The sequence below is a fragment of the Sander vitreus genome, chromosome 3, assembly GCF_031162955.1.
Source record: "Sander vitreus isolate 19-12246 chromosome 3, sanVit1, whole genome shotgun sequence".
Lineage (NCBI taxonomy): Eukaryota > Metazoa > Chordata > Actinopteri > Perciformes > Percidae > Sander > Sander vitreus.
Genome location: NC_135857.1, coordinates 34935299 through 34962333, shown reverse-complemented (window position 1 = coordinate 34962333; position 27035 = coordinate 34935299). Strand labels below are relative to the sequence as shown.

Sequence of the window (27035 nt, the reverse complement as noted above, 5' to 3'; positions counted from 1 at the left end):
TAGTTGGAGCCAGTTACCTCCAGGATCTGTGCTAAGCTAGGCTAGATGGAGCCAGTTACCTCCAGGATCTGTGCTAAGCTAGGCTAGTTGGAGCCGGTTACCTCCAGGATCTGTGCTAAGCTAGGCTAGATGGAGCCAGTTACCTCCAGGATCTGTGCTAAGCTAGGCTAGATGGAGCAGGTTACCTCCAGGATCTGTGCTAAGCTAGGCTAGATGGAACCAGTTACCTCCAGGATCTGTGCTAAGCTAGGCTAGATGGAGCCAGTTACCTCCAGGATCTGTGCTAAGCTAGGCTAGATGGAACCAGTTACCTCCAGGATCTGTGCTAAGCTAGGCTAGATGGAGCAGGTTACCTCCAGGATCTGTGCTAAGCTAGGCTAACGGTGGGGGCGTGGGGGAGTTACGACACGCACGGAGATGAGAAGGGTATGTATGGACTTTTGCGATATGTCGCAGCTTTTCGCCATGCATTTATTGCACCAGTTTAAATCGCCATACTGGTAGGAAAATGATATATTGTGCAGCACTTATCTGAACCACATTTCTGCGCTGTATTATCCCTGGAATATTTACAGAGACATTAAATAAAAGAACCCACTCATCAGTCGTCCTCAGAGGGATTTCATTTAAATTAGCTGATACTGTTACAGAAAATGATCTCCCAGCTCTGTAGGGGATGTACCGGACTCCTTGACGTATTGAGCCGGCCGGCAGCCAAGCAAAGTCTTCTTGGATTTATTCTGTGAATTTTGCCAAGTGGTTAAGTGCCTGTCAAAACAGTCCTAACATCTTGATAACATCTGTGTCTTTCCCAATGTGTCACACGTGTTCTTCTGTTTTTTCTTCTCTTCCCTCCACCGACTCTTTTCCACCAATGCGGGGAATCCTGCAGCCTTGAAGGTAAGAGTGCTTCACGCTCCGCTGACTGGGAAACAGAGACTCATGTCATATCTGTGGATTAGCGCCAGCTGTCAATCTAAGTCTGATGTGGTTTTTGGCGCAGAACAGGAAGCCACACAATTATAGTGCACATATTATGAAATATTATTTTGTGTCTCTGGTGCTTCCACATGCATACAAACTTTGAAAACAACCATCCATGCTGTTCTGAGTGAGATACGGTTTCTGAATGTGTCCTGCCTTCAGTCTCCGGGTCAGCTGGTCAACATCTGCACGGCTTTCTACGTCACTAGCCGAGACGAGGGGGCTAGGGGGCTAACCGTTAGCATGCTAGCTCGTTCTCAATGGCAAAACACTGCTACACACTACACTAGTTCACCATAATCTACAAAAGAACTACTTCCATGTCCCTGTTCTGCAGGTATTCACACAAAGGTGGACTTGCGCCCTCGTTTAGAAGAAGTCTCCCAGCTAATCCTGCCTTGTACTACTGAAGTTGGAGAAACAGCTAGCTAGCTCATGTAGTCCTTACCTAGCTACTGAGCGTGTAGTCCTTACCTAGCTACTGAGCGTGTAGTCCTTACCTAGCTACTGAGCATGTAGTCCTTACCTAGCTACTGAGCGTGTAGTCCTTACCTAGCTACTGAGCATGTAGTCCTTACCTAGCTACTGAGCATGTAGTCCTTACCTAGCTGAGCATGTAGTCCTTACCTAGCTACTGAGCATGTAGTCCTTACCTAGCTACTGAGCATGTAGTCCTTACCTAGCTACTGAGCGTGTAGTCCTTACCTAGCTACTGAGCGTGTAGTCCTTACCTAGCTACTGAGCGCGTAGTCCTTACCTAGCTACTGAGCATGTAGTCCTTACCTAGCTACTGAGCGTGTGTGACTGCCAACAAAGATGTTACAGCAGTGAGAGGTCTCACTCTGTAGCTAAAACAGAGACCTGAACACAGGGTGAAAAGAGGAGCTGCAGCAATGAGCAGTACAACAAAAATATGGTGTGAACATTAAACCATGTAAACCTATTCTGATACAACCTCAAAATACAATTATGAACCTGAAAATGAGCATCATATTATCACTTTAAACCACCACTTTAATACGGATAATATGAACTTTAGAGTCTAGACCAGAGATCTTCAACAGGGGGTCCGGGACCCCTAGGGGGTCCTCAGAGTCACTGCCAGAGTCACTGTAATATAAATCCCCACTGATGATAGGCTTACTGGCCTGTGGGTAAGGTAGTCACTAAGGTAGCCATCCACAGATACAGTTCATCCTAAGGAATCACTGTGCCACATGTATGTTTAACAATAAAATATTTAGAAAATCACAATTATTATTTTGATAGCTTGGTATTCTATGCAGTATAAAGGTATATACAAAGGCTTCAGGCCGCCCTGCCCTTTATTGTAGGCCCAGTTTAATATCGTCGCCTTCCTAAAATAATGGACTAAGTCATTTTTTTGACAAAAATGATTTTCTTTTTGCCTAAATCATCTCCTCATGGTGCTGGCCACCTCTGGTAAAATGCCTACATCCTCAGTTGAACAGGTCATGATTATACTCCTTTAGTATAACGGCCTATGTCAAGCATGTGACTGAAAAACCTGGAAAAAATGACTTAGGCCATTATTTTAGGAAGGTGACGATATGCAACTTCATCCTCCTTCCTTCCGGGTCCTTGGTTTAAAAAACGTGGAAGACCCCTGGTCTAGACTTTAAACACTAAGTATGTAAGTCGTCACACAGATAGGCTTTAAGCGCATATATACAGTAGTAGTATAATAAATATGTTATAATCCTGTTTTAACGACAATTGGGGAGTGTGGAGGAAACGGAAGGTCTGCAGTGACAGTGAAAGACTCAGACTTCATTCCACATGTAACCTAAATGGTGTATGTTCATGTAACATGTCACAACTCCTTTATTATTTGGGATTGGCCACCACATAAACACCTCGTAATGCATTTAAAAACCTCACGACATGCCCACACTACATGTCTCAAAAATAACAATGTCGGCGAGGCGTAGTACACGGACGTCCATATTGTAGTTAGTTTTGGATCAGTGACAATAAGTACTTCATTTAAATATTTTGTTTTATAAAACAGACCTCCCGTTAACTGCATAATGAATAACATAAAATGGAGCCTACAAAAATATGCCGCCAGTTGTGCCGCCTGGCCGTCGCAGGTTTTTGTTGGTCAATGGTGCCATCACTTCCCGCTGCCTCAAGATAGCAATATGCCCAGAATGCACCTGAACACACCTCCCTGTAAGACCAGCACGCCCAGAATGCACCTGAACACACCTCCCTGTAAGACCAGCACGCCCAGAATGCACCTGAACACACCTCCCTGTAAGACCAGCACGCCCAGAATGCACCTGAACACACCTCCCTGTAAGACCAGCACGCCCAGAATGCACCTGAACACACCTCCCTGTAAGACCAGCACGCCCAGAATGCACCTGAACACACCTCCCTGTAAGACCAGCACGCCCAGAATGCACCTGAACACACCTCCCTGTAAGACCAGCACACCCAGAATGCACCTGAACACACCTCCCTGTAAGACCAGCACGCCCAGAATGCACCTGAACACACCTCCCTGTAAGACCAGCACGCCCAGAATGCACCTGAACACACCTCCCTGTAAGACCAGCACGCCCATGGGCGCACAGATGGGCGCAGGTGCATTTATTATTTAAACAGCGTGGGCGCTGGATGGGAAACTGACAACTGCGTCGGTCTTAAACTAGCAAAGACACTTGCGTTGGGCTTTGTGTCGCACTGCAGCAGGTGCTAGATAGGACCATTAGCCTTTTCACTTATTGTTAAAATTGTTCAAATCTAGTGATACAGCATGAGCTGAAAGGGACTGGATTGGATATGATGTCACAAACATCAGTCAGCAAGGTGAAAACGTGACCTTCGTTTCATGCCGACTGTGTGGCCTGATGTGTTGTTGTTTTTTTGCAGCAGGCTGGAAGCGAGGGCGAGCTGTGCCAGGCAGACAGTCTGGGCTCGGCGGGCAGCAGCAGCACGCTCGCGTCCTCCGTCATCGAGGTGGAGGCCGAGAGGACCGAACCCAGCCTGACGCCACAGCTGCAACCAAACCGAGAGGAAGAGGTAATTTAGTCTGAGTGACGGGATGTGACTTGATGTAAGATCACATTAAGTGGTAATGTAACAATTGGACGGGCTTTGAGTTGATTGGACTGGATTTTTTCCCCTTGGGCGTCAGCTTCAAATAAGTCTGGCGTACAGATATATGTTTGAACAGTGGACTCTAAAATGTATCGAAGAAATTATGAAAATTAGTAAATTTACTGACTACTAGCCAGTCAGAAGCAGAGTATGAGGGCGTGCCCTGACAGTACCTAGGTAAGGACTACTAGCCAGTCAGAAGCAGAGTATGAGGGCGTGCCCTGACAGTACCTAGGTAAGGACTACTAGCCAGTCAGAAGCAGAGTATGAGGGCGTGTCCTGACAGTACCTAGGTAAGGACTACTAGCCAGTCAGAAGCAGAGTATGAGGGCGTGCCATGCTAGCAGCTAGGCGAGCATTATAACATGTGTTCCAAAGTGACCACATTTGTCTCTGAAGTAAAGGCTGGACTACAACAGAGCTGTTTGGAGCAGTTTGTGAACAGTGTTTTCTGTTGGAGATGGTGAGCCAAACAGCATAATATGAGCACTTGGTGTCTAAACCTAACCAGACTGCAACCGTTTCACAACGTTAACGATGCGTTTAAAACCACCAACTGTTTCGTTCTCTGGTTAAGATCTGAGGTAGTATTTTCTACCACCGCTAGATCTTATTGTAACCAAATGTATTCTTTTCTATTGTGTTCGAATGAGGAGGAAGAGGATGCAGAGGAGTTGACCCCCCTCAGCCCTCTTCCCACGCTGTCCATCACCGAAGAGATCCTGGAGTTCATCAACCAGAGCAGAGCCAGGGAGGGACTCAACGCCATCCACACCGGCCCCACGGTTTGAATGCACTATAACTCAACTCTTATTTGTAGCATTAAAGAATCAGGGGAGATTGTTGGCTACCAAGCCATCACCTCCCGTTAGCATCCCGTTAGCATCCCATTGACTTCCATTCATTCTGACGTCACTTTGACAGAGAATACCTTTACATCTGAAGCGTTTAAAGACTCTATTTGTCCGTTGTTTATTTCTAAAGAAACACGACAACGTATAAAAGGCTCCATTACCTTGTAGCTCACGTTATGGCTCCGTAGCAGACGTTTTTATAACAATAGGCTAACGATTGGGTCATAACCACGAGACTTCCTGTCTCATAGTAGAGGAGTTACCGTATAGTACAGGAGAAGCTCTCAGGCAGTTTGGACTTCCATTAGCTGTTTAAGTGTAATGACTAATGTTAACTATCATTGTAGTGATCAATAATGAGCCTGTGTCTATGTTATCTCCTTACATATACCTACGCTCTCCGTCTCTGCTAGATTGGGAATGATTGAGATTTCTCTTGGCACAGCTACCAGAAGACTTCCAACTTTCAGACAGGTTGCTCACGTCACATCTACGTCTTCAAGCTCAGTTGGAAGCTGCTCAGTAACAGCCATCACCGGGAAAGAGACTTCACTGGTCTCCGTCGAAGTATATGGCGTCAATGTGTCCATTTATTTTAAAGCCTGCCATTGGCTGCCATTTTAGACGGTATGCTCCTCCCCTTCCGCTATCACCGCTAGCTATTTCGCTGCATTCGGGGCTTGGCGCCGCCCAAGACAATTATGATTGGTTTCAAGAAATACAAACAAGCCAAAACATGTTTTCCCCTATCCCAGAATTTTAACTCTTGCAGGCAGATCTATCCCCAGAAAATCTAAAAAAATCTGAAAAGGTTTATTGCCACAATAAGTACACTTATGTGGAACTTGCCTTGGTGCAAGGTGCATACATAAACAAGCAAACATACATGTGAAATACACAATAAATACAGAAAAACAAATGTATACATAAAAAATGACTATTGCACAAGAAAAAAGAGGCTGAATGGGTTGAGTGCAGAATTTACAAAGAATATATAGTAGTGGTTGAGATAGTTCTGCCAATGCAAGTCTACCAATAAACTAAATCATTATCTATTGTACCGTCTGTGCTCCACTGTTATCTGCTGAACAAAATAAATTCAGCCAGACAAGGCTTAGAAATCATCATCATTGTTCTTAACCCTTGAGTTGTCCTCCTGGGTCAAAATTAAGCCTTTTCTTTAGACACTGTTTTTATGTTTTTGTTGCTTTTTTCAACATTTTGCTTGCTTTTTCTGACGTTTTTGTCTCTTATTTTGACGTTTTCGGCACTTTCTTTCCATTACCACCAGTATATACACCACAAACACCAACTTATTAACATTATTTTTACACTTCTTTTTGGAATTCATGGTCAATGAACCTCATTTATATGAAATTATCTAATTATTGGGTTAGAAAAAAGCTGAAATAATGAATCATTTTGACTAATATTTAAGATCAGAGGAACGTTTGTTCATGGCTAATAACAGATATGTCATAGTTTAGTCAGGATAATGCTATAAAATTAAATAAAACACCCCAAATCCGTGATCTGATCCTTAATTTCAGTTGCAAAGAGCATTTTATGGAACCATCCATGTTATTTTTGCAGCCTGGTCACACTGAATTCCGTGAAATGATCACGAACTTTTAACAGCATTACGTGGTGGTGGCACGGAATGGGTGAAAATTACGTGTGGCCACCACGGAAAACAATGCAAATGTAAAGTCAATGAGAAGATGACGTAGCATTAAGAGCGACTACGGTAGCGAGTAGTATGAAAGCCCGAAAATTGACTCACGAGTCACAAGTCTCTAGTATCATTAACTCGGATCAGTTGAGTCTTACTACCATTCAATCTAAAATGATAACAGCGCCACACACAAACCTCTTGCAACATTAGCTACTACTATTCCGAGCCATCTTAGCTGCCAAAAGCTTTATAACGTAAGCAACCACAACTCCACAAGTCACCTCAAGCGACTGAGTGAGCAGAGAGACAATCCGAGACAGGTTATAGTTCAATTCAATTACAATTCAGTTTTTATTTATAGTATCAAATCATAACAAGTTATCTCGAGACACTTTACAGATAGAGTAGGTCTAGACCACACTCTATAGTTTACAAAGCCCCAACAATTCCTGTAATTCCCCCAAGAGCAAGCATTTAGTGTGACAGTGGCGAGGAAAAACAGAGGCAATAATAGTCACAATAACGATAAAGGAACAGTGACTACAAATGGTAGTCGTAGTAGTTCATGTCATAGCAGGGCACTGCAGGGCGTTACAGGATACAGCGTGACACAGCAGGGCATGGCTGGACGTAGCAGGACGCAGCAGGGCACCGCAGAGCGTAGCAGGGTGTAGCAGGGTGTAGTGCAGCAGGACCACGGTGACAGCTGCAACCAAGATCTTGGTGCCATCCTAATCCAAGTGTAATGTAGAAACTTCCCAACCTGCAGCCTCAGAGCCGGAAACATTGTAAGCTCGCCTTGCAGACCATGTAACTCGTGAGTTGTCGATGACTCGTGAGTTCTCACGGGAGTCCGTCAATCCCGCGAATCAGCCGGCTACGTTGTCATGATTGGATCTGTAGCAGTTGAGCGAGTGAAGTCTCTCCTCGAGCTCAGGGTAGAGCAAACCCAAACAAAAGCCATTCTTTCACTTCTGAAATAACATCAATGTGCTGCACATAGCCTAGCTAGGCCTACTGTAGGTTTTGGTGTATAAATGTAATATGTTAAAATGCAATTAGGTCGAGCAGACAGTCTTTTAAAAAAAATAATAATAATGTATTCACTACAGGCATTTCTTCATTCCTGTTGCTTAAACAGTCTGGCTCAAAATGCTTTCTTTCCCATGACTAAATGGCTCTTCTGTAAATAGCTGCATGAGGTGGCGAGTAGGACTGAGTTTCCTTGGAGATTTAGCAATACTTAAGTGACTCAAGACCCTCGAACATCCGTGCGAGGGCATCCGGGGGTGGATGGGTCAAACAACACAGGACCCAGGAGACCGGGGATCGTGTCCCGCGTGTCATATTTCCTAAACCCACCTGTCCCGTTCTTCTTTACCTAAACCCAACTGTCCCGTTCTTCTTTACCTAAACCCAACCGTCCCGTTCTTCTTTACCTAAACCCAACTGTCCCGTTCTTCTTTTCCTAAACCCAACTGTCCCGTTCTTCTTTACCTAAACCCAACTGTCCTGTTCTTCTTTACCTAAACCCAACCGTCCCGTTCTTCTTTACCTAAACCCTACCGTCCCGTTCTTCTTTACCTAAACCCAACTGTCCTGTTCTTCTTTTCCTAAACCCAACTGTCCCGTTCTTCTTTACCTAAACCCAACTGTCCCGTTCTTCTTTACCTAAACCCAACCGTCCCGTTCTTCTTTACCTAAACCCAACTGTCCCGTTCTTCTTTTCCTAAACCCAACTGTCCTGTTCTTCTTTACCTAAACCCAACCGTCCCGTTCTTCTTTACCTAAACCCAACCGTCCCCTTCTTCTTTACCTAAACCCAACTGTCCCGTTCTTCTTTACCTAAACCCAACTGTCCCGTTCTTCTTTACCTTAACCCAACCCGTACCTTAACTTAAGGGTCCGTGTTCATTTCATGGAATTCTGTGCAATCAGGTTGTATTTTTGGGTAATTTTGTTGAAAGAAACCCAAATTTCTGATATAGAGACTTTGAAAAAGGACAACAGGAGTGTTAAAGTGAACTGAACTTTGTATACTCAATGCCCGGACAAATTTTGGGTTGTCTCTGACACACTGCTGATTATGTCTGTTTATAAATGGGTTTTTGTTTGGCCTGCAGACTATTTAAACAGAATTTCCTTTTTGGATAAATTAAGTTGTTTGAAGTTGAACTTCAAAAGCACAAACAGTTTGCTCTCACAGGCTGAAAGCTATCTACAAAATTAACAAACAGACATTGTAAATGTTGCTGTTATCGTTTCATAATTGGACATTTGTCCTGAAAGGGCATAAAGTCATTCATTTTGGAGTTTGTTATCTGTCACACTAGTCTGGCTGACCAAGCTCAATCTTTTAAGATCAACATCAGTCTGAGGAGTCTGCTCTGTATTTTCTACTGCACAAGAGGCGTGATCAACGGGCATAGTTCAGATGACAGATTTCCATTATAATTTTGATATATTTTGAATTGTCATCTCTGTTTTTCTTCTTCACATAGGCTAAATAAAGGTATTCCCACTGTAAATTGGTGCATAAAAGTGATCTGAATGCAGGAAATTTCCCTTGGGGAGGGCACCCAGACCCCCCCCCCCCACTATGATATGGCCCCCCTCCCCCAAAGGCAGATTCTGGCCCATATATATAGGCCAATATATGTATATACAGTAGGCCTACAGTATATCCACTACAATACATTAGACTACACCACTGGGTGGCCGCTATATTGAATGTAAACAAGAAGCTGCTTGGTCGCTTCTCTATCGTCATCGTGTTAAACCCGCCAATAGCGCGCCAGGTGGATAAGCCAGTTTGTGATTGGTCCCCGCAAAATTGTAGCGGAAGCAGGATAGATAAACGTACAGGTTTCCAGCCTGAGCTGCAGGGCGAAATCAAATCGCTGGCAGATCGGGCTGGGTTTACCCAGTCTACTGGTGAACATGAAGATTAAAGGTGCTCTAAGCGATGTTGGGTGACGTTACTTCTTGTTGACGTTTGAAGTATTGTCAAACAAAACGAAGGCTAGCTCGCCCCCTCCCTCCTCCTCATCCCGTCCCCTCCCCCTCCCTTCCGCGTACTAACCCCCCCAACCCCCACCCCCCAAAAATCTTTCTTGTCGGTTATTGGCTGGAAGACAGTTTGTTATGTTTGGTGGGGCAGGTTGGCGCAGTTTGTTTTTGTTGCCGTTTGTGGAGCCTGGGCTGTCGACAGAGACCGCGTTTTTTTACAGTGTGTTCAGGGGACAGGCAACTAGCAGATAGTGAGGAGATGTTTGCTATATGTGACAAAAAATATTGAAGCCAAAAAAAACTCATGACATCGCTTAGAGCACCTTTAAGTGAAAAGCTGTTAGCTGGTAATATTTCTTAGAGCTGCAAAGATTAATCGATTGTCAACTATTTAATTAATCGCCAACTATTTTGATCGGTTTAAGTCATATTTTTTCCAGCTTCTTATATGTTTCTTCTCTCCTCTGTGACAGTAAACTGAATATCTTTGAGTTGTGGACAAAACAAGATGTTTGAGGATGTCATCTTGGGCTTTTTGGGAAACACTGATCCACATTTTTCACCATTTTCTGACATTTTAGAGACCAAACAACTCATCCATTCATCCAGAAACTAATCCACACATTAATCAACAATGAAAAAGCTAGCTGCTAGTTGCAGCCCTTCAGTTATGTACCTGATAATAGTACTTCTGGAAAGTTTAGGGGCCATGAATTGGCCAGTAATTATCGAGATGGACAGACCGAACAGATTGACCAACATCTTTTGACTAACAAACAAATCCCATTTACTGTATTCTGTATTTTCTTGTTCTGGTGCTGGCTAGCTGACCGAACTAATGAAATCAAAGATGGATTTTGACTTACTGGAATTTATAATAGAGTAATTTTCTAAACACTATTATCTTACTTGTCTTTCAGGAGCAGGCCCTGGATGAGCCTAAAGAGGTTCAGCCTCCATCTAACCAGACCAACTTCACCTGCCCATTGCCGCCAGTCTCCTGCCCCCCCAGTCCACAACAAATACCCACAATGCAGCAGGAGCAGGAAAGAGCAGAGTTGGAGAAGGACAGCAAGCTTCAAGGCCAGACTGGCGCCTCTGGAGAGGAAAACGATCTTGAAAATGAAGTCCAAGAACTTCCAGATGCAACAAGTGAAGTGGAAAAGGGTGTGGAGGAAGCTGGGGGGTCTCAAGAAGAGGTGTTAGAAAAAGAGAAAGAAGAGGAGAAAACAGGGGACGAAGGAGAAGGAGAGAGCATCATCCCTGGTGCAACATCAGATCTGCATCCCTCAATCTCAGAGGAGGAAGAAAGAGAGAACAGCAGCAGTTGTCTTTCACAAAGGGAAGAGGTGAACCCTGAGACCACCACTTCCTCCCCAAATCCAGAGCTCCCTCATCACCCCATCCCGAGATGCCAGCCACCCACGAGAGGCTCCCACCTCACCAAGCGTGACAAGAAGATCATCGAAAAAATCAGGAGTTACTATGAGGCAGCAGCCGAGGCCGAAGAGAATGAGGCAGAGGAGGAAGGTGAACAGGGAGAAGGAGTGGCATCAAGAAGGAGAAACAGTTTCTCACAAATCCCATCTGGCTTGGTGAAGGAGTCGGTATCCCGCTTTGATGTGAATGGACCCCAGGGACAATCCAATTATGAAACAACTGAAGCTTTTGATCAGGAAACTGATCAAGAAACAGAGCCATATTCCCCCACTGGTCCCATCTCTTCCCCAACTCTACCTTCAGCAGATGCAGAGAATGATGGACGGGCAGATGAACCAATCAGCTCCTTGGATTTTGATGTAGAGGACCCAACCTCACCAACCTCTAGCGTGATACAGGACAAAGAGACCCCAAACAAAGTGGGCCTGAATCTAGAGTCAAACCCAAACATGCCTGTTGGACAAGAGGCTGATATACAGGACATGAATGGAAAAGTCTGCAAAGAAGTATTGGAGGAAAAGCAAGAGGTGGAGACAAGAGTTGTGGCTTCTGAGGAGAACGGTGGAAATGCACCGCAAGGACAAGGACCATCTGTTACAAAACAGTCCAAGTGCGGAGATGAAATAATCAAAACCAGTGCTGGAAATCAAGCTGTTATGAATAGGCATCAACCTAACCCAGCAGAACCAAATGGAAGCCATAAGGAACCTCCTACACCTCTGCCACCTACAGAACAATGTATAAAAACTGAGACCAAAACTGATTCCACTTGGACCAGAACCAAACACAGAGACCTAGCCAGGACCAGTGGGAACCTTGAGGGTCTTCCCAGTCAGATAAAAGTTGGTCGATGGTCCCGCCACTCCAGGATTGTCACCGCTAACCGGGTCTTGTTTGAGGGCATGGGATCGGATGTAGCCGGCATTGGGTTATTTGAGGCTACCCCTGTAGTGGACCCCATGCTGATGGAAAACTCAGACCGTATTCTGAGCAAGGTCCAAACATTGGCCCGGATGTACAGTGCCAAAGCCAGCACCATGAAGGTCCCACTGCATCAGAAACGGGCCAGCGCTGCATGGAACCAAACATGGGACTACAGTAGACTGTCTGGACACTCAAGTCAGACCCAAACTGAAAGCCAGGCACAGGTTCACTCTCTGACGCAATTACACAAACCAATTAAGTACCAGCAGCAAAAACAATACCACATGGAAGTCAGTCAATCACATACCCATTCCAAGTCTAAATATGGAACTAAAACTCACTCCGAGACCAAGGTTCAGAGCCAAACTATAACACAAACAAGGCAGCAATCTCAGATCCAAACTAAAACCCAGAACCAAACCAAGATTTATAGCCAATACCAGACTCAAACAATGAGCCGGGAGGACCAAACCACCCAGGAGAAGAGGATAATAAAGAGAGCAGAAAGCCTGAAAAATGGTAAGTTGGCCTTTAACGCTCCACGACTGTGGGCATCCTTTAGATACAGTGTTGGGAGTAACGCGTTACTGTAATTCTACTACTTTTAGCGGTAACCAGCATGTAACTAAATATTTTTTTTCATCAAGTAACGTCATACAAGTACTGAAATTTAAATGAGTTCATTACTTGCGTTACTCTCTTTTGTGAAAAATGAACGCTTGTGGACAAGAAGACAGATAGGCCTACTTTAGCTGCTTCTGATCTAACGTCGCAGGACCTTATGGTGGACAATGATACACCAATCGAACAATGAGCATTAAACCACAGCATGGCCGATAGTGCGGATAGAATGAGCTTTCTCTCCTGGAAGTATGGACATTGTAAAATGATAACGAAGGAGGCAGTTTATCATTTAGTCTTATTTACTCTGAACTCCCGATGCAAGTAACAAGTGAGCAGTGACACACACGTTTTGGGTGCTACCGTATATATCACAGTATATGCGCTGGCATATTTTAACTACCCTATATATATCACAGTATATAGTATAAAAAAAACACTGTTAAATGACTGAAACAGTTGTTATTTCGTTTAAAGTATTAAAAGGGACTTTTGTACTACCGTTTGATTTGAAGGCCTGTTGCCTTGTTGATTACAATAAATAGGTCTAAAAATTATGTTTATTGTCAAGTTAAGTCAGCTTTATTGTCAATTTCTTCACATATACTAGACATGCAGAGGAATCGAACGTGCTCCACACATAGGGACATTTTTCCTATCTGTCCCTATCTGTTGAGCACTGGGGGGTAAGAGAGGGGGTATAGAGAGGGGAGAGAGTTCAGTTTCCTGACAGCCTGGTGGATAGAGCTGTTTGTTAGTCTGGTGGAGCGGGCACTGAGGGGCCATCCACACGGAGACGCTTTTTGATGCAAACGCAGGTTTTGCATCGTTGGGGCCGGTCGTCCAACCGAATCCCGTAAACGCACGGCCTGAAAACGCACTTTTTTGAAACCTGGTCCCAGGGTGAAAAAAATGGCTCCCTTTTGGCCTCGTTTGGACGGTGATACGTGCGTATCGATGATGTTATCGCCACACTCCTCGACCTCTAACGTTATGTAGCTAATGTTAAACATCGCTAAAGTAACTGACGCTCCAGCAGGGGCGTAACGTTATGGTTAGCTGTTTATAAAGTGGAAGTAGACAACTTATCAACTAGTTAGCTAATCTGTCTGCTTATCAATTCCTTGAACGGATTATAGTAACTTTTAGCACGGCTTGTTGTAGAAAGGCTACCGCAAGAAAACCATGTAGATTAGCAAAAAGACATTGGATCATTTATGTTTATTTGACTGCTGAAGTTAGCTAGCAGAGCTAACGTTAGCGCGCTAACGTTAGCGCTGCTAGCTAGCGCGCTGCAATCATGTCCGATGGCAGACAGAATTGCAAAATAAAAAGCAATCCAACAGCACATTATACAATGTAAACAAAGACACGTTTTCTTACGGCGGCCTTTATAAAATGAGCAGTGGTGAAAGTTATTAAAGTATCATGTTATGATCGGGAGTGACTGAAGACTATGCTCTTCTTCTCCGTTTTCGGTGAATTTCTGTAGCAGAAACAGTGCCACCTATAGGCCTGGAATATGAAGTAGCGTGTTAAGTCTTTTACAAATGGATCCGTTTGGACGCACATTTTTTGACACGGTTCCAGGGAAGATGGGGGGAAAAAAAGATTGTTTTGGTACGTTTGGACGTGGCCTGAGGCCTCTATATCTCCTCCCAGAGGGCAGGGTGGCTGTCGTCGCTCACAATCATGGTCGCTTTTCGGCTGAGGCGGGTGTTGTATATGTCTTGCAGGGAGGGGAGTGAGAATGATCTTTCCAGCTGTGTTCACTATGCGCTGCAGGGCTTTTCTGTTGTAGTCAGTGCAGCTCCCACCCCACACAGTGATGCAGCTGGTGACAATGCTCTCAATGGTGCCCCTGTAGAAAGTGCCCATGATGAGTGAGGGGGCTCTTGCTCGCTTGAGTTTGCGGAGGAAATAGAGGCGCCGCTGTGCTTTCTTCGCCAGTGATGCAGTGTTGAAGGTCCAGGAGAGGTCCTCACTGACGTCCACCCCCAGGAATTTGGGGCTGCTCACCCTCTCCACAGCAGCATTGTGTTTGACTGTTCAGTACTGTTCATATTTACATTTAAAAAGCAAACATAAATTCCCTAGAAACTAATTACTTTCGATATACAGTAATTGGTAAAGTAATTCAATTACTTTTAAAAGAAGTAACTAGTAACTGTAACTAATGACTAATTTTCAGTAACTTGCCCAACACTGTTTAAATATAAGATGTCCTCCCTTCATTTCTGTTTAAAAATCTAGGCTGAAGACATTTTTACTCCCTGGCCTTTTTAACACACTAATCTCTCATTCTGTTATCGTTATCTCAACACGTTCTCACACCCATCTCGTTAAACGGTTGGGTTTAGGAAAGGGTCATGGGTGAGCATACGGTTCTGTCCGTCACTACTTAGGTATTTGTTCTTTGTTGCTCTTCTCTAGATTTCCAGGAGGAGGTGCTGGCACCCGTTGAGCCTCTGCTGTTTGGACACGTGTTTGTCAAGGAGCAGCTTGCCCCGGCCTGTCCCCACCAGACAAATGGTTTCACCCTCTCCAGGCCCAGAGACTTCATCTCCGCTTTGACTAAGGAAAGAGACTCCATTGTGGACTGTATATCAGGTGACAACAACCAGTCTTCCACCAGGCCTGGGGAAAGTCTACCAACTTCACCAAGAGATCCATCATCCAGTCAGGCTCAGGCAAACAACTACAACCCCAGGTACACCTCCACTGACACGTCCATGGCTTCTACAGCATTAGGGCATCACCTCAGAACACAACCTGAAGAGCCGAGCTCCAGTTTGTGCTTCTCTTCCAGTAACAGCCCGTTGACGTCAGCCATGAACTCAGATTGTAGAGTCACTGAGTTCACGGACTGCTGCTCTAACCGGGAGGTCCATTCAAAAACTGAAGAGAGGGAGAAAAGAGAGGGGTGAGTGATACATTATGCTAAGTGTAGTGCTCGTAAAGGTGCCATGACCTTCTGACAACTGTAACTAATGCATATGTGCAAATACATTTTTCAAAAGTACGGTCTTGCATTCAATGCCCGTAAAAAGGTGAACATTTGCAGAGCCTGTTTACATTTATTAAACAAAAGGCAAGGGTTAGAGCCTTAACCCTTGTGTTGACTTTGGGTCAAATTGACCCGTTTTCCCATTTAAAACGTTGGAAAAAGCAAAAACAAAGGTTGACGGGAAGACAACACAAGGGTTAAACAACAATAAACGACATTGTTTCTTTCAAAGGATATAAAGACTTAACAAGAGGTATGTTTGAAAGTGTATTTTTTTCTTTGACAGGTCTGTCAGTGAGTCACACCAGTTGTGTTGTCCCAACTAAACTCCCCTAATTTATATTAGATTCCTGCAGTACATGACTCACATTTTAGCAAATAGCGAACCAAGCTGGGACAAGCTGAGTGCGATAGACCTATTACTGAGCAAATGCATCACGAAACATACCTCTTTTAAAATCATTACATCTTTCTATAAGATACAGTTTGCACTGATTTCAGCATTTCATACCGTTATCATTGATTATTAGCCTTCATGTGTATTGTGATTTTGTGTAATTTCCCAGTAGGAATCTTACCCATTGCCTCTTTTTGATCTTGACTTCTATTCTAAAGACACTGATTCTCCCGGTTGTCTGCAGGTCAGAGGAGCTGAGTGACCTGTGTGGCCCTGTTAATTCAGGCAGAGAAGAATCAACAACTATAAACATCATTACTCAGCCAGCCCACTCTGAGCCAAGTATCTCTGCTCACAGCATACCACAGTGGGAAATGTCCAAAGATGGAGATGAGCAGGACAAATATGAGCAGGATATAGCAGCTGCCCAATGTATACAAGATAAACACGCACCAGAATACAAAATGTCCAAAGGAGAAACTGACAACAAAGATGCAAGCGTTTGTTTGGTTTGCCCAGGACCCATGGATGGAGAGGCATCCCCAGGGGAGCTAGTTCTGATGGTAGCGACTACACAGAGTCAGGCTCCAACAGAGTACCAGAAATCTACAAAGCCAGGACTTGGCGTAGATCAATCCCAGAGGGAAACAAAGCCACAGAAAGATGAGCCCCCAAGCGTTCAGATGAAACTAAATGTGACAAAGTATGATTCTTCCTCACAAACCAGAATGATTCTTCAGGGTTCAGCCGTGATCTTTACGGAAGAGACCCCTTATTTCAGATCCTCAGGAGAACCGGTTGCAACCCCAGAGGATCACAAAGCAAGTGCACAAAGTCCATGGTCATCGGTTCAAAACTCCGAATCAAATCCTACCCGACCACGTGTTCCTTCGGTGCAGTCTGCAGACTGTCTACCAACATTCACCAGCCAGAGGCCGCAGAACCTACCCACTGCTATGGGTAAACGGGCTCTGTCTAACACCAGGTATGTCGATGGCAGATTCAAACACAATGGGCCCTATTTTAATGATCTGAGCACACGGCGTGAAGCGCCTGGTGCAGGTGTGTTTAGGGCGTGTCCAAATCCACTTTTGCTAGTTTGACGGCGGAAAAAAGGGTCCGCGTGCCGGGCGCATGGTTCTAAAGGGTTGACCTTAGTGTCTTCATTAATCAGAGGTGTGTTTTGGGTGTAACATGCAATCAACCAATCAGAGATCATCTCCCATTCCCTTTAAAAGCCAGGCGCGTTTGGACCTTGGAGCATTGCTGTTATGATGGAGGATTTGCACCTTAATATTTGTATTTGTAATCTTCTGCATGTGTGTGTGCTGCTGTGTGTCCCTGTGTGTGTAACAAGCATAGTGTGCACGTGCTGTGCACGAGCCTAGGAGCATTTTACTAATGCTCTGTTACAATAACAATGAAATGCTGCGTTATTGACTTTAGACCAGGTTTTTGATGGTCAATGGTGCCATCACTTCCCACTGGCTCAAGATAGCAATACGCCCAGAATGCACCTGAACACACCTCCTTGTACGACCAGCACGCCCAGAATGCACCTGAACACACCTCCCTGTAAGACCAGCACGCCCAGAATGCACCTGAACACACCTCCCTGTAAGACCAGCACGCCCAGAATGCACCTGAACACATCTCCCTGTACGACCAGCACGCCCAGAATGCACCTGAACACACCTCCTTGTACGACCAGCACGCCCAGAATGCACCTGAACACACCTCCCTGTAAGACCAGCACGCCCATGGGGCCACAGATGGGCGCAGGTGCATTTGCTATTTAAACGACGCGAGCGCTGGACGAGAAACTGACAACTGCGTCGGTCTTAAACTAGCAAAGACACTTGCGTCGGGCTTTGCGCCGCGCTGCACGGGGTGCTAGGTAGGGCCCAATGTGTTTTGAAAAAGTAGCTAATTGTTCATAGCCACTACACACAACAATGTCTTAACAGCTTTTTACTATAAAAGGACAGAAAGTAGATGTTCAACAACGGGGAATCTCCTCAGTCAATATGAACAACACATTCTCACTCCCATCGCGTCAAAAAGCGAAGCTTGGTCAGGAACCTTTGGCAATCGCTACTGACGCACAAAGTCTCCTTTGGCGTCTAGCCCTTTGGCGTCATATTTAGATGCGCTTGGTCTGGACTCTTGACGTCACTTTTTTGACGCTCTGGGTCGGGACGTACGTTTAACTGACATGCCGCACAAGAACAGGACAGTGCCAGGTTTAGGAAAAGATGGTGGGTTGGGTTATGAAATGTACGTTTCAGCAACACGCGGAACAAGAACGGGACATGAATCCCGGTCTCCTGGGGGAAATTCCTGTGTTGTTTGACCCATCCAGCCCCCCTCAACCTACCTCCCTATGCAGATTTTCTGTCTTTCATAGTCCTCTCTACCGTTGTCACTCTTCTAACATTAAGGGTGATTTTTGCGTCAGTATCTGACGCTGAGAGCCACTGACCAAGCATCAGTATTTGATGATTTGGGAGTGAAAATGGAATCCTGAACCCAGACCTCAGCATAACCCTAAAAAGCAACTCTATCAGCTGAGGTTTGGCCCATTCATTTGCCCCGTAGGCTCCTGTGAAAACTGTGTGACTATTTAATAAGAACTGTATTCAATTACTTTTCGGATAAAACAAACATTGCCCAGTCATGAAAAGTGTCGTTCAAAGAATGGGCCTAGGGGCTCTTCTAAAGCGATTGCAAATTGTTCATGTAAAGTGTAGTAATTGGAGGAAGTGGAATGCCACCTTGGCTCGTTTTTGTAGGTAGGTAAGATTTGCCTTCAGCTGCATCGTGGCAACTGTCTGTAAAGCAAGTTCAGGGTTTTGCAAAGCTAACGGAAAATTAGCAAGTATAAAAAACAAACAACAGGAACTTACTTGGTACCATACTGGAGATGCCAACTAACCTTGACCAATGACCTTTTGAGTCCCCATTAGTCCCAAGCAGAAATCTAACTTTTGCAGCATTATCTTTTATTTTCTTTCTCTGTTGTGGATATCTTATCATCTCTAGGATATACTGCCAACTTTCCCACATCTTCAACATAATGTATCCTCTCTCATGGTGAACAAACAAACTTACTTTGGCAGCCATTGGCATAACAAATTTATCGTATGCAAATGCCTCTTTCTTTAAACCACCAAACTCCAACATAATTCTCAGCTTCTTCCCAGCATGAGACTTGATTGTATCTTGTTTTCCCGGTCAACCATGCTGGTGCTGTAAATAATTACCTGAAGGAAAAAGGTTTTCTTTATTCTCTAGTTTTACGGGAACAAACACAGATTGTTTCTTAGTCATCCACTCTAAATCTAAACTGGGGTGGAAACTGCACTTTGAACTTTAGTATCATTCAGGTAATATTTAAAAAAAATAATCACTGCATCAGAATAAATAAATAAAAAACATTTCCCTCAACTTCAATGTGCCATTTCAAATAAGATAGCTTTTTTTTTTTTATTAAGCTGCAGTTGTTTAAAGTTTTTCTGTCCTTGTCATTTTGTCCTTGAAAATACATCCCGTCACTCAAAGCAAACTAGTCTAAATATTTAATGTCATATATTTGGTTTATTTGACAGGGCCAGTGCTCTTTAATCAACATCAAAGTAACTGTAAATGAGCCAGAGATAGCTCAATAGGCTAATATTCATCCCTTGTCCCTGGACAGTTTGAAAATAACAGCCTAAAAAGTTACTACAGTCAGCACATAAAAGCAATATATACAGATCAATCAACACACCCTGAAGAAGGCTGTCTGTGCTGCCACGCATGGGTTGCTTCTCCCTATGCCTTTTACATTTTCTATTATGAAATAGCCAGTAAAGAAAGGCTTTTTAAATATTTTTAAAGAGGAGAGTGCCTTGGATTTCCCTTTTTTTTCTACACTTAATTGAATTCCCGACCCCAAAGAGCACCTTCAAACATCTGATTGAACTTCCTGAGCATCCTGGATGTTTTTGTCTTTCCAATATACAGATCAATATTCAGAGTACAAGGTACAACGCATAACAATTAGTAACAAACAAAACATATGAGATAAAGGCAGCATGTAAAAAACAGACAACAGACAAACTGCAGGCAAGCAGCAAAAGTCAGAAGTCTAATGTGCACATATCTTCATCTTTAAACGACAATTAAAAAGTGCACTTCTTTTAACTAATTGTCACTTCTTCGCTTTATTATCATAGTTTACAAGATTTGTTTTGCAGCCTCAGTTGTTTGTTGGTCATGTGATTAATTTATAACTGATTTTATTTCCTTAATGTTTGTTTTGTGGTCTCTCCACTTTGTTGTAAAGCACTTTGAGCTACACTCTGTATGAAAGGTGCAAAATATAAAAAGTTTATTATTATTATTATTATTATTATTATTATATTATTACATCTGGTTATCAATAAGCCATTTCTCCAGCTATTGCATCAGCTGTATACATAGTTCAGACATTGGCAGGTTAGTTCTTAATCTGTGCTTCTCTGTCAGTTGCAGGGAACCAGGTCAGCAGGATTCACAATCCCCAACCAGTCTGCCATTGTCTGGCCGCCCATCAGGCAGCCGCCCATCTTCCAGACCATCCTTGGAGACATCCAACCTGGTGGAGAGACCTTACCAGGCCAATGTTACCCCTGGCCAGAACACAGATCAGACCTCAGCCTTTAGACCCAGCCTCAGGCACCGCTCCCCCTCCCCTGTTAGAGCTCTCCCTTCCATGCCTCCCTGCTCCTCACCATTCAGGGTTATTTCAGCATCTTCACCGACCCCAGTATCTGCTGAAGATGCCTCCCTAAACACCGTCTCCGGGACTCCTCCTACTCCCTCTTCTGGCAGGGGTTCCTCGCTGCGAGCTCGCCCTGCCTCCCCTTCTACACCCTCCTCTCCTTTCACTCCCTCGTCCTCTTCCTCTGGGAGGTCTTCATCCATACGAGCGGGTCCTTCTTCCTCCCCTACACCATCTTCCTCTTCTCTCCAATCTCCCCCCTGTACCTCCCCCATTGCTTCTTCCTCTGCATTCACCAGATCCTTAGCTGCCTCCTGTATTAGCCAGTCCATCATTCAGAGTATGGCGAAAAAGAACAATGCCCTGCAACAAGCCCCACCCATAAACATGGAAAACCAAAGCCCCTCCTCCACGTCTTCCTTACCCTCCTCTCATCTACAACGGCGCTCCCCTTCACCTAAACTCCCTCCGAGTCAGCAGGGCTTGAGCACGCCTGCGTATGCCCAGCTGGGGTGTGCTAAAGATGGGTACCAACATCCAAGGGGTCCGCCGTCCTCTCTCTGGTCCTCTTGCCCTTCTCCGTCTCCCATGCAGTCACCTCCTCCCTCTCTTTCCCAACGCTCCCCCTCCCCGTCTATGACTCTGACCAATCATCAGCCATCTTCTCCTTCCCCTCGACCCTCATTCCTTCATTCCAAAACGGACTCGTCACAGAACGCAAACAACAACAACAACAATAACAGCATTGGCATAAATGCAGCGAATAGCAATGCAAGTAATACCAGCAGCTGTAGCCTTTACCGTGCTGTGAGTAATGGGGGTTGGTCCGGAAGTCCACAGAAGGCGCTGCTAGCTAATGGTAGCACTAACACCACAGCAATGCAACAAACCCCTGATCCTCTCTGGTTGGGGTCACACAATCGTGTAGCTCGCCCTTTTTCTGCATCCGAACCCAGCTCACGAGTTCAGTCCCCATCTCCCTCTCCAACCCTTGCGTCATTCACTCGACTCTGCTCCCCACCTCCTCAACATAATTACTCCTCCCCGATGGCGAACAAACCTCCCCACCCCCGGAGTACACGGGTAGGAGGTGCCAGTTCCCATAATCCACTCGGGCTCACTTTGGAGCTACCAAGGACCTCTTCAGCAAGTTCAGCATTTGGGCTGTCTTCGTCATGCCTAAGCCCTCGGATCCTCTCCCCGCCTCCTATTGGCGTGTCAGTGAATGCTTGGACAAATAATGTTGCAGCACCCCAACCCAGAAACCCTCGATATGCTTCCGCCTCTCCCTCTCTTTCCTTTTCTTCCTCATTAGGCTCACCAACACTGGAGAATGCCTCTTTTCCCACTTCCATTTCTTCTTTGCGTAGTTCCAGAGCATCTTCCCCTTCTGCAACCTGTCCTCCTGCAACCTCCCAAACCCTCCGTAGGTCTTTCTCCTCCAACCTGGCAGACAGATCCCCTAGCCCAGCCCGGAGCAACCCTAGTGGACTGCGCCGCTCTTGGGCAGACAGCAGCCACAGGTCTCTTGGTTTCAGTGGTAGTGGCCGAGGGTCCTTTGACCAGCAGGAGTCCTGTCCAACTAGTCCAAGGAGTGGGTGGTCCTCGTACGGCAGCTCACCGTCCTGCCTCAGTCCTCGAGCTGGGCTTCAATCCCCACTGTCACCTGGCAGGCTTACCCCAGGGAAGGGCACCCTTGGTGGGCAGCATTTCACCAGTGTGCCCTGGCCAGACGTACGAGAGCTTTCAAACAAATATAATGGAACTGATAGCCTTGATTTAAGTGCCACTTCCACCATCATCGCCTCCCCTCCTGCTCCTCTCTCCTCGCTCTCCCACACCCTCCTCTCCTCTCCTGTTCCATCAGACAGACAAACAGAATGGGCAGACGCAGAGCTAGAAGAGGGTAACTGTCGTAGCCAGCTGATCTGCGCCTATGTTGCCCGGCCCTCCTGTGTACAAAATCTCTCTTCCTCATGCATGGTTCTCTCTTCCTCGGGCATGACATCCCCTTCACCTGCATGCTATCAACACCACAACTTCCAATCCACAACGCCTCCCCTACCTTCAAACCCTTCCCCCTTGCCCTTGAGCTCATCACCACTACCATTCGCCCATTCATCTCCTACCAAACAGGGGAACCAGAAGACCAGTTATGCCACCACGGTTAACCTCCAAATTGCTGGAAGTGGCCGAATAACCTCCTTCAGCACCGCCCAAGTTAGCCTGACCCAAACCCTGCAGGGTGGAGCCGAAGCCAGAGGACCGGGACAGGGGCAGATGACGAGGAGAGTAAGCATCAATGGACTTTCACACCTTCCTTCCCCTCTTCCTCAGAGCTGTAACAGGCTATGAAAGAGAGAAGTCTTTCTTTCATGGCCATTCAAGACAAGAAGGGTCAAAAGTAAAGGTAATGGAAAGAACAAGACATCAGAAAAGATGTGCACTTGGGAATTTACCTCAGAGACACAAAGGATGCATCAGAAGTTGTTGTGTAACTGCTGGTTTCAGTTGGCCCAGGTGTCCAGAGCTGTTCGCTGGCTTGTCGTGAACCATAAACCCCTGTAACTCCACAAGTCCTCCTTGCTGAAAATGACCTTTATCAAATGGCAAAGCATGGGGGACTTCAACTTGGGACATAATCTGAGGGACGTAATGAATGTTGTCAACCCTATTCGACACTGATTCCCCACAGTGTGATGGGATGCATTTGGGGTCGGATGTAATGCAGACTAAACATTGAATCTTGGGAGCTTTAGGAAAAGCTTTGTATCCTTGCATTGAACAGATGACCTTTCAAGAATGGACATTCAACCTGCACACGGCTTGTATTTTTAGATCTGGGCTAATGACTTTGAATTGGATGCCAATGGAATTGCTTTGAAGATCCTAATATTGTAAAAAGTAAAGAAATACGTTGCGATCAATGTAAATAAATCACCCACCGATGGATGTGATGAATTTGTGAATGCGCCAGTCCAACACTCTGATATCACATCTGATCTGAAGTCTGTTCAGTGCTCAGTTCGCTTTCTGAACGTCTCTGGACTCTTTCTGTGGATGCGCTGACGTTTTTGAGGAACAATTAATTTGACAAACTTTTGTAATACACGCTTAAATCAGTAACTTTTATCTTAGCATTTATTGAGCTGGAGTACATTCTTTTTTTTGCTAATCCTGCAAACACAGACACGTTGAAAGTCGAGTGTCCGACCAGTGCTGTATGCAATCGTAGTTACTTATTGTATTATTATTTTGGTATGTTTGTTTGCTGTTTTTTCTATTTTTTTCTTTTATATTCTGTTGAACAAACATTTCAGGCTATATGAGGCCAGTGTTTAAGGTTGGTGATAACTGTGGTTATTAATAATCTATCTTTTTAACCATTTTATAATTCTCTTTATTTTATTGTTTATTTATGAGGTTAGTCTTATTCTCTTTGGCACTTATTATCCTTAAAGTAATGTCGGTATTTTGCACAGTGTTCTCAGCTTTTGGGTGCATGCTTCAAAGTGTGTGTGTGAGTGTTTGTGCATGTGTATATCTGAAAATGACGCGTCTGGTAAATTCTCCTTTAACTTCAGACCAGGCCAATATCCATGTGTTTTGAATGCTGTGTCTGTTCCCATATTGATGTACGTAGTTGGTTCATTGACTTTACTCTCTCTTGTGTTGTCAGTGCCCTTCAGAGAACTCCACTTGGTTTTCAAAAGTTGTAAAAGAACGTCATTAGGTGGAAAATACAGAATAGGATGAAAGGTTTTACTTTAAATGAACACACAGGTGACGTATGGACTCTTTCGTTAACAGTTGATGATTAATGCAAAAGGCTTACAGTGTTCAATTTATGTTTGCCAATTAGGCAAGGCAAGGCAGCTTTATTTGTATATAGCACATTTCAGCAACAAGTGCTTTACATAAAACATAAAAGAGTATTTCAAAACATTTGTTAAAGAGAATATAGAAACAGCTAAAATAGAATAAGACAGGTATGAAAAACAGGACTTAAACTTACAGTGTAGTGTAATAACTGAACAATTACTTAGAGAAAGGCAATATCAAAAATAATCGTCCTCACCTTTGATTTAAAAGAACTGAAAGTTGTGGCAGAGGTGCAGTCTTCTGGGAGTTTGTTTCAGATATGTGGAGCATAAAAACTGAACGCTGCTTCTCCATGTTTAGTTCAGACTCTGGGGACAGAAAGCAGACCTGTCCCAGACCGCCTGAGAGGTCTTTATGCTTCTTAAGGTCTTTTCATATGGGGAGCGATTGTCCCGCTGCAACACTTGAACTTTTCCCTGCGCGAGCGGACATAGAATGTGGGGTTTTTGCTTGTCAGATGGCACAAGACTGGATTTATAGGGTAACGTCACGTTTGAACTTAAAAGAGGCTGTAGAATTACGACTATGCTAATTTAGCTAAATTTAGCTATCAACAGTTGTTTGTAGTTTGTAAGTTTATTTGATTAGGACAATGCACATTAATCAACATTTCTGTAAATGCGCCAGTGTTAGCCAGTCGGCTAATATTCAACTGTAGTCCTAATTACCTAGCAGTAACAGCCGGTGGCTAACAAAGACTAGGATTGCCACTATTTGTTATGAATCGACCTGTGATTAGTAGAGGTGTGACGAGATCTCGTCCCACGAGAAATGTGACGAGACTTCGCTTCGAGGTAAAAATGGTCTCGCGATATTGGTCACAAGTGCAGAGCAGCAGCCAGTAGACGGAGTCTGACGGCGTTATTATGGATCTCACGAAGCAGCCCGATTGGTCGGGGTTAGGCCCCCTGCACACTGGCTGCGTGGCGTGAGCGTGTCAGCTGCGTGGCGTGTCTGTTTTTATTTTGGCTCCCATGGTAACAGGTTAGAGCTTGCACACTGCCTGCGGGACACGCACGTCTCAGGCGCAGCTCGAGCCGCGCCGAAAACGCGTGCATGCTAGAAATAGGACCAACGCCTATTTTTCACGCGAGACGCAAGCGTGTTGGAAGCATTTCCAGGCAAAATAGAATACGAAAAGATGTTTATATGTCATTTAGACACTAATACATTTAATAAATGACCTGTTGATGTTTGAAAGTCTCGAGGTTTTGACATTAATGCAGATATAAATGTCATTTAAAAAAATAATAAATAATTATCGATTTTCAAATATTGCGCCTGTCAATGCAGAACGAAATATTCTGGAGCCTATTTTGCCGTCAATACTTCCGACGTTGTCTTTGCTGTAATCAGATCAGTATATATTTATGTTTATGGGAAACATACATGTATACAGACAAGGCTAGCAGCAGCAGCAGCAGCAGCAGCAGCAGCGCGTCAGACACGTTTCTGGTGTGCAAAGACATAGAAAACGCCACGCAGCCGCCACGCAACTGACACGCAACAGAAACGCCACGCTCACAACACGCTCACGCCACGCATCCAGTGTGCAGGAGGCCTTAGGCATTGACCTGGAGTAATTAAGGTTAGGATAGCCGACTGGTCAGGGGATAGGACCTGAACAAACTGGGTTACATTACCATGCGCAAGCATGGACGCCTGGCCAATAGTAGCATGTGAATGCTATTGAAGGGCGGGTCTTGCCTAGAAGTTGCGCGGGTCCCATAATAATGCAGTCTGACCTGGTTGGTCTTATAATACATCCGGCTTTGAAGATGGGTCTGGCTTGGCCCTCTAAATTAGCCCCCTCCCAACTTTAAAATGTAATAAAAACCCTTACATACAAACCTCTTCAACAATCTAAAGAAAGGCTGTAAAATGTTACAAAACGTCGGGCCAAATATAAAAAAAGAAAGAAAGAAAACAGTGTGTGGTTTCTGCAGGGCGCTGGTGACAAACTGGAGAGAACATAATGTTTCGGGGGAACTGGTAAAAAGGGAAATATTACATCTTCATTCAGTAGCCGTCATAGAGTCAGTGAGATGTACGGATAATAAAAGTATGTGGTGCAAAATCAAAACAAAGTCTGCTTTTTATTTACTCAACTCTCGTGTGCCTAACTGCAGCTAACGAGCCTGGTTGACCCCAGACCCTTCTCAGTTGTAACTGAGAAGGGTCTGGGGAAGGTTCATTCACAGCCCAATTCTAACGGACGCCGCTCATATGCCTCTGGGCGCATGGGATAGTCCTTCAACCAATCAGCCCAACGATCCGGGGGACGTAGCAGCGACAGCGGCATCAACGGGTTCGGTAGCCGTCATGTTGAATGTAAACAAAAAGCTGCTTGCCATCTTTATCGTGTAAAG

At 44.8% G+C, this 27035-nt stretch overlaps 1 protein-coding gene across 4 annotated transcripts; it reads left to right on the top strand.

Moving 5' to 3' along the window:
- Nucleotides 1-314: 314 nt before the first annotated feature.
- LOC144515955 (uncharacterized) lies at nt 315-26753 on the top strand. 4 transcript variants are annotated; one of them, XM_078247156.1, is made up of 8 exons: nt 315-900; nt 3886-4035; nt 4770-4898; nt 10572-12534; nt 15070-15346; nt 15446-15559; nt 16285-17025; nt 20550-26753. In XM_078247156.1, the coding sequence occupies exons 4-8, from the start codon at nt 10683-10685 to the stop codon at nt 23137-23139; spliced, it is 5574 nt and encodes a 1857-aa protein (XP_078103282.1). In that variant the 5' UTR covers nt 315-900; nt 3886-4035; nt 4770-4898; nt 10572-10682; the 3' UTR covers nt 23140-26753. The 4 variants fall into 4 exon arrangements, with proteins under 4 accessions (XP_078103282.1, XP_078103283.1, XP_078103280.1 ...); XM_078247157.1 differs by lacking the exon at nt 15446-15559; XM_078247154.1 differs by having other exon boundaries at nt 15070-15559.
- The last annotated feature ends 282 nt before the right edge of the window (nt 26754-27035 follow it).